Source organism: Sarcophilus harrisii, chromosome 5, assembly GCF_902635505.1.
Source record: "Sarcophilus harrisii chromosome 5, mSarHar1.11, whole genome shotgun sequence".
Classification (NCBI taxonomy): Eukaryota; Metazoa; Chordata; class Mammalia; order Dasyuromorphia; family Dasyuridae; genus Sarcophilus; species Sarcophilus harrisii.
The window spans coordinates 179,457,947-179,471,692 of NC_045430.1; the positions used below are offsets into that span (position 1 = coordinate 179,457,947).

The 13,746-nt window shown below is 33.6% G+C and overlaps 1 protein-coding gene across 6 annotated transcripts in view; it reads left to right on the plus strand.

The window, feature by feature from the left end:
• The window catches only part of MKLN1 (muskelin 1), a 289,454-nt gene that overhangs the window by 204,407 nt on the left and 71,301 nt on the right, over positions 1 to 13,746 (plus strand). For all 6 annotated transcript variants that reach the window (XM_031941073.1, XM_031941074.1, XM_031941072.1 and 3 more), the window contains one exon: positions 8,707 to 8,819. In XM_031941073.1, the coding sequence (XP_031796933.1) occupies positions 8,707 to 8,819 (113 nt within the window). The remainder of the gene's footprint in view (positions 1 to 8,706; positions 8,820 to 13,746) is intronic.

Here is a 13,746-nt window from a genome sequence, read left to right on the forward strand (position 1 = left end):
ATGGGCATTCATTGAGTTTCCAGTTTCTTGCTCCTGCAAAAAGGGCTGCCACAAGTATTATTCCACATGTGGGACCCTTTCTACCAGGGTCTTTTTATGAGGCAAATATAATTCTGATACCTAAGCTAAGGAAAGTTAAAACACAGAATACTATAGGCTAATATCATTAATGAATATTGGATAAAAATTTTAAACAGATTCCTACCAAACAAATTATAACTATTTACTGAAAAGCTTTTTCTTAGGACCAAGTAGAATTTATATGGGTAATGCAAAGATGGTTCAACATTAGGAAATTAACATTAATCATTTTAAAAACTAGAATATCCCAAAACCATATGATCATTTAGAATCATGCAGAAAAGATCTTTGACAAAGTATAGCACTCTTTTATGCCAAAAACCATATGAAGTATAGACATGGAAAGACTTTTTTTTTTAATATCATAAAAAGTATAAAAAGCTTTCATTCCAGAGGGAAGCAAGGACTTTTTATTATCCCCACTGTTAACTGATACAGTTTTAGAAACATTAAAAAAGACAAGATAAAGAAATTAAAGGCACAGTCATAAGTAAAAAAGGGATGAAACTATCCTTGTTTGCTGATGATGGAATGACGTATCTGGAAAATCCTAGGGAATCAGCAAGGATATTAATAAGATAATGAAATAGGTTTACAAAGTCTCAGTCTACAAAATTAATCCCCCCCCAAATCAACAGCATTTCTGTATAATAAAAAACCAAAAATAATAACAAAACCCCCAAGAAGCAAAAAATAGGAGAATGCCATTCCAAATAATAACAAAATACTTAAAATTCTATATCCCTATTGAGTATGTGTGTGTGTGTGTATATATATATATATAAATTCCCTCTTTGAGCCAATTCTAATGGCTTCACTTCCCTCTTCCCCTTCCCAGTAAGAGCTTTTTCTTGCCTCTTTTTTATGGTAGATCCTTTGCCAAATTATCTGGGGATCAATCTGCCAAAAAAAGAAACCAAACCAAAAAAGACTTGTCTATATTAAGTTAGAAAGTGTTTCTTGAAGAAATATAGAGGTGGAGCCAAGATGCTAGAGTAAAGATAGGAACTCACCCCACCTCTCACCCATACCATTCAAAATTCTTTTAAATAATGACTGTAAACAAATTTTAGAGCATCACAACATCCAGAAAGATGGAGTAGAACTTTTGCCAGCCAAAGGCAATTTAGAAGATCAACAGCAAAGGTCTGTGACTCCAGAGAACCCAATATGCAGTATAATCTTGCCAGCACAGGCCTGGCCCTGGCCCAACCTCTGATTCCATGACAATCCTGGAGACTTCCAGATCTCTCAATCCAGAGGCAGCAAAGAGGACCTGGAAGGTTAGCAGGAAGGTCTGTGGAACCAAAGTGAATGCCCAGTGCGCAATCCCAGGACTTGCCTACACCAGCATGGCCCTAGTCCCAGCCCTGGCAGAACTCTAGCATCAGTAGGGTGGGACCTCAGAATCAGCATCAGTGCTGGAGGCTTCTGAATCTCTCTGCCTGGGGACACCAGGGAGGATTTGGAAGGTCAGCAGAGACGGGAGTCTAGTGTGCAATCCTAGTGTAAGCTACCATCCTGATATTCTAGAACCAGAGAGTAAAATAGAAATTGAAAGAATCCACTGATCATCTTCTAAGGAGATCCCAAAATGAAAACTTTCAGGAATATTATAGCCCAGTTCTGGAACTTCCAGGTCAAGGGGAAAATGTTGCAAGCATCCAGAAAGAAACAGTGTAAGTATAGTGGAGCCACAGTCAGGCTAACACAAGAATGAGCAACTTCCACATTAAGGGACTTGGAATATGATATTCTGAAGAGCAGTAGAATTAGGATTACAACTAAAAATCACCTGCCCAGCAAAACTGAGTATAATCATTCAGAGGAAAAGGTGATCATTCAGTGAAATAGAGCATTTTCAAGCATTTATGATGAAAAGAACAGAGCCAAATGAAAGATTTGATTTTCAAATACAGGACTCTGGAGAAGCATAAAGAGATAATCAGGAAAGTGAAAGCACAAGGGACTTGATTAGATTTATCTGTTTACATTCCTACATGGGAAAATGATACTGTAACTCATTAAAATTATTGTGGCAGTTATATAAAGAGTATATAAAGACAGAGAGCACAGGTATGAGTTGAATATGAAGGGATATCTTTTTTAAAAATGATATAATTAAGGGATGAAAGAGGAAAAACTGGTAGAAAGAGAAAGGAAGAAGTGCAGTGGTGCAAATTATCTACCATAAAAAAAAGAGAGAGAAAGCTTACAGGGGAGGGGAAAAGGGAAATGAAGCCATGAGAATTGGCTCAAAGAGGGAATTAATATACATACTTAATAGGGGTATAGAAATCTATCTTACCTGTAGGAAAGCTAGAGGGGAATAAAATATGGGAAGTGGGGAGGATGATAAAAGAGAAGGTATATTGGGGGACTGGGTGATCAATAGCAAAATATTTTGAGGAGGGACAGAGTGAAAGAAGAAAAAATAATTGGACCAGGGGAGGGTATACATTTAGCAATTTATTATTATTTAATATTATTATTATTTAGCAATTATCAAAAAGTTTTTGAAAAAAGTTTCTGTGATGCGGCCTCATTTCTCAAACATAGAGACAACTGCATCAAATTTATAAAAAATAAGAGCCATGCCCCAATTGATAAATGGTCAAAAGATATAATCTGTGCCTAAAGGGCTATAAATTCATGCTTATCTTTTGATCTGATAATACCACCACTAAGCATGAACACCAAAAGAGATTCAAGAAGAAAAAAGGAAAATGAAGTATTATGTACAAAAATATGTTCATAGCGATTCTCAGGGCAAAAAAAAAAATTGGAAATGAAAGGGATATCTATCAATTGACAAATGGCTCAATGAACTGTGTTTGTGATGAAATATTATTGTTCTGTGGGGAAAAATGAGCAGGATGCTCTCAAAAAAAAAAAAAATCTGATAAGTCTTCCATGAACTCAAGCAAAGTGAAATACAAAGTAATACCAGTGTTCTGGAATAATCAGATGTAAATGACTGTTAATTCTCAGTAATACAACTATCCATGACTACTCTGAAGGGCTTATGATAAAACTCCTGTCCATACCCAAAGAAGGAACTGATTATGTCTGAATACAGATTGAAGCATTCTCTTTCTCTATCTCTTTTTCTTTTTAACTTAATTTTTCCTAACAGTTTTTATTTTCATTAGGGTGGGAGAGCTGTGTTTTCTTTCACAACTTGACTTTTATGAAAATGTTTTGCATAACTTCATATGTGTTTTCTTAATTGTGAGTGAGGATAAGGGAGAGAACCCAGAACTCAAAAATTTTGAAAACAAATGTAAAAAAATTTTTTTTTGCTTTGTATGTAACTGGGGGAAAATATTAAATAAAATAAAATTTTAAAAAAAACAAATAACTTTACTAGATGAAGAAATATCCAATGAACTTAACTATGTTGTGTCGATATAATAAAATAACAATATTCCCAAAGTTAATTTTCATTTTTAATGTTATACCAATTAAATTATCAAGAGTATACTTTATAGAATCTGATAAAATAACCAAATTCATTTGGAAAAGTAAAAGATTGAAAACAAATGGGAAATAATGAAAATAAATAGGGATGAAGGACATCAAAATATGTTATAAAAAAGTAGTCATCAGTACCATATGATTGATTGGTTAAAAAAAGAAAGAAAGAAACACACCAGATAAACACATCAGAAACTGTGTTTGCTAAAGTGAAAAGCAAATTACCTAAGAAAAAACTACTTACGTGATAAAATCTGCTGGGAAAACTGAAAGCTTTTTGGCAGAAATTAAATCGACATCTTATACCATATTTCACAGTACATTCTAAATGGACATATGACTTTAATATCAAAAGTAATTATTCTTAAGAATTGAAAGGGAGGGGCAGCTAAGTGATGCACAGGATAGAGCACTGACCCTGGAGTCAGGGGGACCTGAACTCACATCTGTCCTTAGACACTTAACACTTACTCTGTGACCCCCGCAAGTCAATTAACTCTGACTGCTTTGCATGAGCCCCCTCCTCCCCAAATTCAAATAGAACTATATCATATAGCTCTCACAACTTTGAGTTGGAGATGTATTCTAAACTAATAAATAGAAGAGGCAATTACCCGTGGTAAAATAAGCAATTTAAATTAGATTCCACAAGAACAAAAATCAATGCATCTAGGCTAAGAAAGGAATTGGTTGAATGGGAAAGTTTTTGTATTAGAATTTTCTGATAATTATAAGTGTTATCTATCAACAATTTATATATACATATGTACACAAATACGCATACTCTAATGGCCACTCCCCAATGGCCAAAAAAGTGTGAAGAAACACTTTTCAAGAAAAATTTCAAAGTATTCAAAATCACATGAAAAAATGTTCAAAATCACTAATAATAAGAGAAAAGGAAATCAAAACAATCCTGAAGTTTTATCTCACAATTTCAAAAATGACAACACATCAGTAGTCAGTGTTGGAGAAGTTGTGAAAGAATAGTTACACTAATACATTGTTGGTGAAGCTGCAAAATGATAACCATTTTGGAAAGCAATTTGGAATTGTGCCAACAAAGTGACTAAAATGTCCATACCCTTTGAACCAGAGAGTGTATTACTGGGCATATATTCTTACAAATAGTTAAGAAATAAGTCCCCATGTATATCAAAATATTTATAGCAGCACTTTCTGTGCTAAGATTTGAGTGCCAAGTTATGGAACATAAATGGAATGGAATTGTTATTGTGGTATAAGAAATGGTAAATGTGATGTAAAAGATATACATGTAAATAGAACCAATAAATAGCATACACAGTGACTGTAGCAACATAAATGGAAAGCATACCCAAATTATAAAAAGTTAAAAGTAAATAAATCAAAATCATAAAGATCAAGCATGATTTGAATGAAAAGATAGGAGAGGACATGTGGTTAAATATTGCACATGTTTTCAGACTTTTTCAATACATTTTATCAGTTGTGCTGATTTTTTTCCCCTTTTTAAAAAATTCTCTGCCAGATGAAAAGTAAGTGTTGCTAGATATAACTATAATGATGTAAGAAATAAGAATTTTTTTTTTTTAAACAAACTGATGAAGGGACAGCTTGGCTCTGGAATCAAGAGCACTGGAGTTCAAATATGGTCTCAGAGATCATAAAGAAGGGAAAGGGACCTGTATGTGCACGAATGTTTGTGGCAGCCCTCTTTGTAGTGGCTAGAAACTGGAAACTGAATGGATGCCCATCAGTTGGAGAATGGCTGAATAAATTGTGGTATATGAATATTATGGAATATTATTGTTCTGTAAGAAATGACCAACAGGATGATTTCAGGAAGGCCTGGAGAGACTTACACGAACTGATGCTGAGTGAAACGAGCAGGACCAGGAGATCAGTATATACTTCAACAACAATACTATATGATGACCAGTTCTGATGGACCTGGCCATCCTTAGCAATGAGATCAACCAAATCATTTCCAATGGAGCAGTAATGAACTGGACCAGCTATACCCAGCGAAAGAATTCTGGGAGATGACTAAAAACCATTACATTGAATTCCCAATCCCTATATTCATGCCCACCTGCATTTTTGATTTCCTTCACAAGCTAATTGTACAATATTTCAGAGTCTGATTCTTTTTGTACAGCCAAATAACAGTTTGGTCATGTATACTTATTGTGTATCTAATTTATATTTTAATATATTTAACATCTACTGGTCATCCTGCCATCTGGAGGAGGGGATGGGGGGGTAAGAGGTGAAAAATTGGAACAAGAGGTTTGGCAGTTGTTAATGCTGTAAAGTTACCCATACATATAACCTGTAAATAAAAAGCTATTAAATAAAAACAAAAAACAAAAAAAACAAATATGGTCTCAGACACTTAGGCAAGTCACTTAATCCTGATTGCCTAGCACCCTTTCCTCTCACCCCTCCAAAAAGCCCAACCAAAAAAACAGTCCAAAGCAAAATAAAAACTGATGAAATAGGGAAAATTGTAGTGAAAACAAAAATAAAGGTTTTTGGTTTGTTTTTAGTGATTGTATTGGGGAAGCAGCCATTGAGGAACTTCCTCTACCATTGTAGATTGGTACCTTTTCTGAGTCTTACAGTCTTAAGCAAGTATTCAGAGGTTACAAACAGAAAGAGTTTTGTGAACGGGAATTGTTCTTTACTTTTGATTTTGGTACTTCTTACTTGAAAAACACATGCTTGAGAAAACATGTGCACGCACATATATCCCTCTCTCTCTCAGCAAATCAACTGTGCAAAAGAGAGAAGTTAAATAACTTTGTGATAAAATATATGTCAATATAGTTGGCAGATTAATCAGAGAACAAAAGTTCTTATACCAGGAATGATTTCTAGATTCATCTGAAGTGGCAAAACACTTAATAATTTAAGTTGCTATGGGGATTTTGGTTTACCCAGTTTTGGGTCATACCAGAGATGTGCATTTTTTGATATTTACGAAGTTAATGAAAATATTCGTGACTTTATGTAATGGAAAGATGTGATGACCGCATATTTTAAAATCAGCCGGAGTCAGGAATTCAGGTTAGGGGAAAATCGTCAATCTTTATTCTCAGTGAAGAAAGATTGGAGGTGAAAGAGAATGGGCGATAGCAATGTGTGCAGCTGAATCAAGAAGCTAGCTAGACCAGAAGCCACATGACCAGCAGCTACCAGAATAGAACCCAGGCCAATCTCCCCCAGCCTCTCTTCCTATCTCTCTGCCTCCACCCACCAAAATCGTCATTTCCTATACAACACATGACGACTTGCACAGAGAGTGGGCGGGGGCCATTCTTTATACAAGCATGTATATTAATAGAGTATAGTCCAATTACTATTTAGCCTCATGTGCTTGGGACCTCAGTGCATCAACTCAAGCCTCAGCCCATTACAGAAAGAGCCCTGGAAAGAGTCAGAAAACTGAGCTGAAATCAAATTTACCTTTGTCACTTTGGGCAAATTGCTTCGACTCTATTTCTTCATGTGTTTATTGAGGGTTTGTTATGAGGTGTAGCTAAGGTCCCTTCCAGAAAACCCCAAATGGGGACATGAAGACTTAGACATGACTGAAGAGCAACAAGAATGTTTTGGATTATATTCCTAATATTTCACTTTTTAGAAAATTTATTTTGGAAAGAAACTACAAAATTAGCCACAGTGATGGCAAAATATTGATGTGTTGTTGTTGCAACTTAGGAAAAGCATAATTCTTCAAAGAGACTTTCAATGTTGTCCAATTCAGTTTCCTTACTTTGTAGAAAAGAAGCTAAAGAGCAGAAAAAAACATCTTTGGGACTTCTGTTACTACCATCTAGAGTTACAGAGTTTTAAAAAACAAAAAGTTGATAAATGTGGATAGGTCTGATGGAAATGTTATGATGGTAATTTATTGACCTGAATATAATGTGAAAAATCTGCTATGCAAAGCTGTGTTTGGGTATCTTAATTTTCTATAGAAAACTACTGGCTAATTCTCCAATTGATACATGGTCAAAGGATATGAACAGATAATTTGCAGATGATGAAATTGAAATTATTTCTACCCATATGAAAAGATGCTCCAAATCGTTATTAATCAGAGAAATGCAAATTAAGACAATTCTGAGATACCACTACCTATCAGATTGGCTAAGATGACAGGAAAAGATAATGGCGAATGTTGGAGGGGATGTGGGGAAACTGGGCCATTGATGCATTGTTGATGGAGTTGTGAATGAATCCAACTATTCTGGAGAACAATTTGGAACTATGCTCAAAAAGTTATCAGACTGTGCTCAAAAAGTTATCAGACTGTGCATACCCTTTGATCCAGCAGTGCTACTACTGGGCTTATATCCCAAAGAGATCTTAAAGAAGGGAAAGGGACCTGTATGTGCACAAATGTTTGTGGCAGCCCTCTTTGTAGTGGCCAGAAACTAGAAACTGAGTGGATGCCCATCAAATTGGAGAATGGCTGAATAAATTGTGCTATATGAATATTATTGTTCTGTAAGAAATGACCAGCAGGAGGATTTCAGAAAGGCCTGGAAAGACTTACATGAACTGATGCTGAGTGAAATGAGCAGGACCAGGAGATCATTATAACACTTCAACAACAATACTGTATGAGGATGTATTCTGATGGAAGTGGCTCTCTTCAACAATGAGAGGATCCAAATCAGTTCCGATTGATCAGTACTGAACAGAATCAGCTACACCCAGAGAAAGAAGACTGGGAAATGAGTGTGGACCACAACATAGCATTTACACTCTTTCTGCTATTGTTTGCTTACATTTTTGTTTTTCTTCCCTTCTTTCTAAATCAGATTTTTCTTGTGTAACAAGACAACTGTATAAATATGTATTCATATATTATATTTAATATACACTTTACCATGTTTAACATGTATGAGACTACCTGCCATCTAGGGGAGGGGGTGGAGGGAAGGAAGGGAAAAGTTGGAACAGAAGTTTTTGCAAGGGTCAATGTTGAAAAATTACCCATGCATATGATTTGTCAATAATAAGTTATAATTTTAAAAAGAAAAAAAAAAAAAGGAAAGAAAACTACTGGCTAATTATAGAAAAGAAAGGAGGTAGTCTCTTGACAATGTCTGTCTTATTTAAAATAACAACACTATATTTTTCCAATTATTACAGAAACTGTTTATTTGTTTGGTGGCTGGGATGGAACACAAGATCTGGCTGACTTCTGGGCATACAGTGTGAAGGAGAATCAATGGACTTGTATATCTAGAGACACTGAGAAAGAGGCAAGTTCTGAAGTATTTCATATATCATCTTGTTACAGTTTGGGAAATAATATGTGTGTATGATATATTCTTTTTCAGATGATTTGTATATTTTATCTTAAGTGTAATATGGTCAGATTTAGTTCTGGTACCATGTACTGTAGTTAAGAGGCACAGCGGATGGATGGAGCGTTTAGCCTAGTCAGGAAGATCTATATTCCTGAGTTCAAATCTGTTCTCAGACACTTAGTAGCTTGTTTGCCTCAGTTTCCTCATTTGTAAAGTGAGCTAGAGGATTAGCTAGGTGCTAGAATGAGTATGGCACTAAGTCTGGAGTCAGAAAGACCCTTTTCATGAGTTCAAATATGGCTTCAGATAACTTGTCCAACTCTTCATAATCCCATTTGGCAAAGATTGAGAAAATGACTGACCAGCAACAAGAAGGTTCTAGATTCAATTCCTAGTTCTTTGGCTATTTATCCTAAATAAAGAATTTCTCTACTATTTTATCTGCAAGTCCCTTTGTATTGGACACTGGGATCTTTTTGTCCCCCAGGCCAGGAAGTTTAATAAGGTCAATCCATTTTCATGGGAGGAAGAAGTCAAGAAACTCTGGAATCTTGAGTTAAGAAAATGAAGGGTCTATCAAATTTCTCTGTATTTGTCTTTTATCATTTTTAAATTTAAAATAATTTTATTATATGATTTGTTTATTTAGTGCCCCAGTTGAGGGGCACCCTTTTTTTTTTTTTCTGGTTTTTGATGTTTTTGTTTTGTTTTTGACTGCAACAAAAAATGCTGTTATAAACATTTTTATATATATATAGATACTTTTCCCTATTTATGTTTTCTTTGGGACATTCTAGTGGTAGAATCTCTGGGTAAAAGGATATGTATAATTTTTTAAATTTTTTTAGCCATTATTCCAAATTGCTTTGCAGGATGGTTGGATACATTCACAGTTCCAACAAAGCATTAGTGAGCCTTTCTTCTACCTGACATTATTTTAAAACAAAATTAATTTTAATTCATATTACTTTTAAAAACTATATTAAATATCACTTTTTAAGCTTTAGAATATATTTATCTTATCAAATATTTGTATCAATATACAATACATATATACAGATCTAATGGTGAAAGCTTTTCCCTTCACATACTATCATCAGTTCAATGCAAGGGCTAAAAATGTGTGTTTTAGAGAGTGTGACATATTTTATATGATTATCATTTAGAATTCATATATACATGTTACCTGATATTTCTTGGATTCTTAAAAAAAAATGATCAGAAATCCGATAGTGGCTAGGATAGAAGAAGTGCAAAGGAAAAACTGTGTACAATTAAATAACATTACAAATAGGTTTGATAACACTACAGAGGTACTTGGATGTGTGTGTATTTGTGTACATTTAATAATGCACAGAAAAATGTGATTTTGAGATAATATTGATCAAAGCATCATGACTTGGCAGATTTCTGACTTAAAGAGAAAATGTATCAATTTGTAGGAAATAGATTTCTGTAGAATTTATCAAGCTTTAATTAAGCACAGAATATAAGCCAGACAATATTGCTGGGCACTGAATATACAAATACATAGAGTGAAAAGATCCCTAGTTGAAATGAGCCTACATTCAGAGAAAGAAAGCTGTTAAGTACACATAAAGTATATACAACATAATTATAAAGTTAATAGATACAAACACATACAAAGCAGTTAAGTACAACATAATTTGGGAAGAACATTAGCAGTTGAGGGAATCAGGAAAAGCTCTAAAGGTTTTTGAGCTGCATTTTGAAAGATAGGAACTCTGAAATAGAAGTAAAAGGAAATGATTATTTGACATATGCAAGACATATGCATGGGTAATTTTTCAGCACTAAATTACCCATGCATATGTCTTGTAAATAAAAAGGTATAATTAAAAAAAAAACAATACATTGCTTAATGATTTTTAGAATGTGATAAATTTTTGTAGACTCAAAATAATTTCATTGGAATATTAGTGATCTTTCCTTAGGATTTTGACTTAAGATATATGAATGTTCTTGTCCCAATATTAAAATTAGATTAATGGTGAACTCTCATTTTTGTCTTTCACCCACTGTAGTTTGCTCCAAACATTCATTAAGAGAGTGATATGTGGTTCTGCAGTTAATAATCTCTCCTTAATGTTATGTTCTGTTTTTCTAAGAAGAAGCTTTTTTCCATGATTAAATTGTTTACAGACTTATACTGATAATGGAGCATAGTTTTGCAGTGAAGAGAAAGATTAGGATTCCTTCTTTTGTGGTTCCAAGTTTTTTTAAAAAAATTCTAATAATGAAATTCAAAGAAATTATATGACTGGACAAAGTTTTGTGAGCTATTTACCTTTTCTCTTTAATAAAATTTTACTATTCTCTTAAATCTTTTTTTCTTAGACAGTAACATTGATTTGAATTCCAAACTTTTGATCATGGTGTTATTTAAATGTGCCTACCTCTAAATCAGTAATTTGCTTATGTTAGACCACAGATATTTCATCTTTGTATTTTTTCTTTTTTTTTCTTATGTCCTTGTTTTCCTAGAACAATTGCTGTTCATTACCTCTTTTATAGGCAGCTTTCTGAAGCTAGTGAGAGTTTGGTACAATGCATCTTTCTTCAGGGAGTAATCTAAATGATTTCTACCATTTCTGCAGTGAGGCTTAGTGGATATGGAACTTGACTCAGAGTGGGTAAGACTTGGATGCGAATTTGCAGTTCCTACCTCAGAAGAACACTAATTGTGACTTTGCAAATCAGTTAACATCTCCATGTCCCAGGCAACATTAAGACTAAACTACAAAATAGTTAGCAACTTGCATTATTTCTGTTAGTATAGTAAGTTTCTTCATGGATTTTTCGACCTCATGAAATTATGGTCCCTCTCCCTCAAAAAGCAAAAGGAGAAGGAGCACATATTTTTTAAAATTTTCATTTGCAATATTTTCCCAATTATCAAGGTATTTTTCCCTCCTTACACGTCCCTGAAAAGACAAAGAAAGCATTTTTTTTTTTAAATAGGTGGTCAAGCAAAGCAAAGTACCATATTGGCCATATTCAAAAATATATCCCATTCTGCATATTTAGTCTATTACCTTTCTATCAGAAGATGAGTTGCATTCTTTATCATTGGTACCTTCAAATCATAGTTGATTACTGCATTGTTCAGAGTTCGTAAGTCTTTCAAAAGAAATTTGTTTTTATAATATTTTTAATATTGTGCAAATTGAAGAATCATAGGATTTTTTAAATGTTTTCTTGGAGATGATCTAATTCAGTTTTGTCATTTTAAATATGAGGAAACTTTTAAATAGAGATGTTAAGTGATTTGGCCAATACCACACCAATGAGAAATCATAGAACCAGAATACAAAATGAGTTATCCTGACTCCTAGTCTAGAACTCTTTTTCAGAGAAGGCAGTTTATTACATTTATCCTTTGGAATCCCTTATTTCATTCAAGACTCAGCTTAAGCACTCCTCATATATAAAGCCTTTACAATTCTGGTCAGTTCCTAGTTTGCTTCCTTCCAAAGTGATATATTTATTTTTGTATATGTTTTCATATATTCAATAAAATTAGAGGTTAGGGCTGTTTGATTCATCTCTAGCACCAAATACAGTATCTCCTGCACATAAAAGGGGTGTGTGTGTGTGTGTGTGTGTGTGTGTGTGTGTAGGTATAAGTTTAAATATAGATACAGATATCTCCAATCACTTACCTATGGATTTGGAGTTAGGAGTAAAATAGTTTTACCATCTTTGAGTATCTACTAATTGAGCAGTTCTTTGTACCTATTAGTTTCTGTTTTCTTATCTATAAAATACATAATAGGATAAAAATACTTATTATATTTAACTCAGAAAATGGTTCTGAGAATCAAATGAGAATTTATTGTATGGTAAGAATTTAGAATTTGCAAACTACTACATAAATGCCAGCTGCTATTATGATTCTAGTATACTATAATTATTTTATTTTTAGAAAGGTTTGTCTTAGATATTTTTAGTATTCCATAAGATAATTTCCCTAATATTTGCACAAAAAGTAACTGGTATTTATGTAAAATGTTTGATTCTTGTCAGATACTCAAAAAAATTTTACTTAGTTAATCTTAACCAGATTTCTTTATAATTATTCTTCCTTTATCACCTATTAAAGAGAAAAAACAATGAGCTAAGCACAAAAAGGGGAAGCAATTGCTTATGTGTTGTTATTTTTGCAAGATGTTTTGTGTTTAAGGCTAAACTGGAGCCTTGTAACTATAATCACTGAAATGACAATCATAAAATCCTCTATATCTATCCTCCTCATCCCTTCCTCCAAAGGATTGTATAAAAATTAATTTCATTTCTTCTGGCTCTGTCCTTTATTGGAGCATGAAAGAAATCTATTTCATATCCTGGAGAGTCTTGCTGGGAATGAAGAAGAGCTAGATTTCTGTGTGTTTGCAAAGAAATGAAAGGAGCAGCACTATAATAGGTTTAATATGAAAAGTTAATAGATTATTTAAATAAAAATAAGGTTTAGTAGAAGAGCTTGTGTATGACTGACATGAATTAGAATCTGAAAGTGGAGGTCAGGAGTTAAACCAAGACATTTGTGCTGGAGAAACCCTTTAGAAGGTTTGTTGTGAATTAGAATTAGAATGTTGTGAGTTAGATTAGGCCTCTTTTCATAGAGGAAAAAAGGAACACAAGTATTCTGAAACAGATAAAATGATTGATAACTATGGGTTACAGCCTTTCCTACTGAAGAAATAGTACCCACTGCTATGTTATCTTTAACTTGACTTAGTCATGAATGATATATTCAAAATTTTGCTTAATTTAAACTAATGCTTTTGTAAAGCATATATTGCCTTTGTGATATCTTAGTATGAAACAGACTATAATCCTCCCTGGTTCAGTCTACACT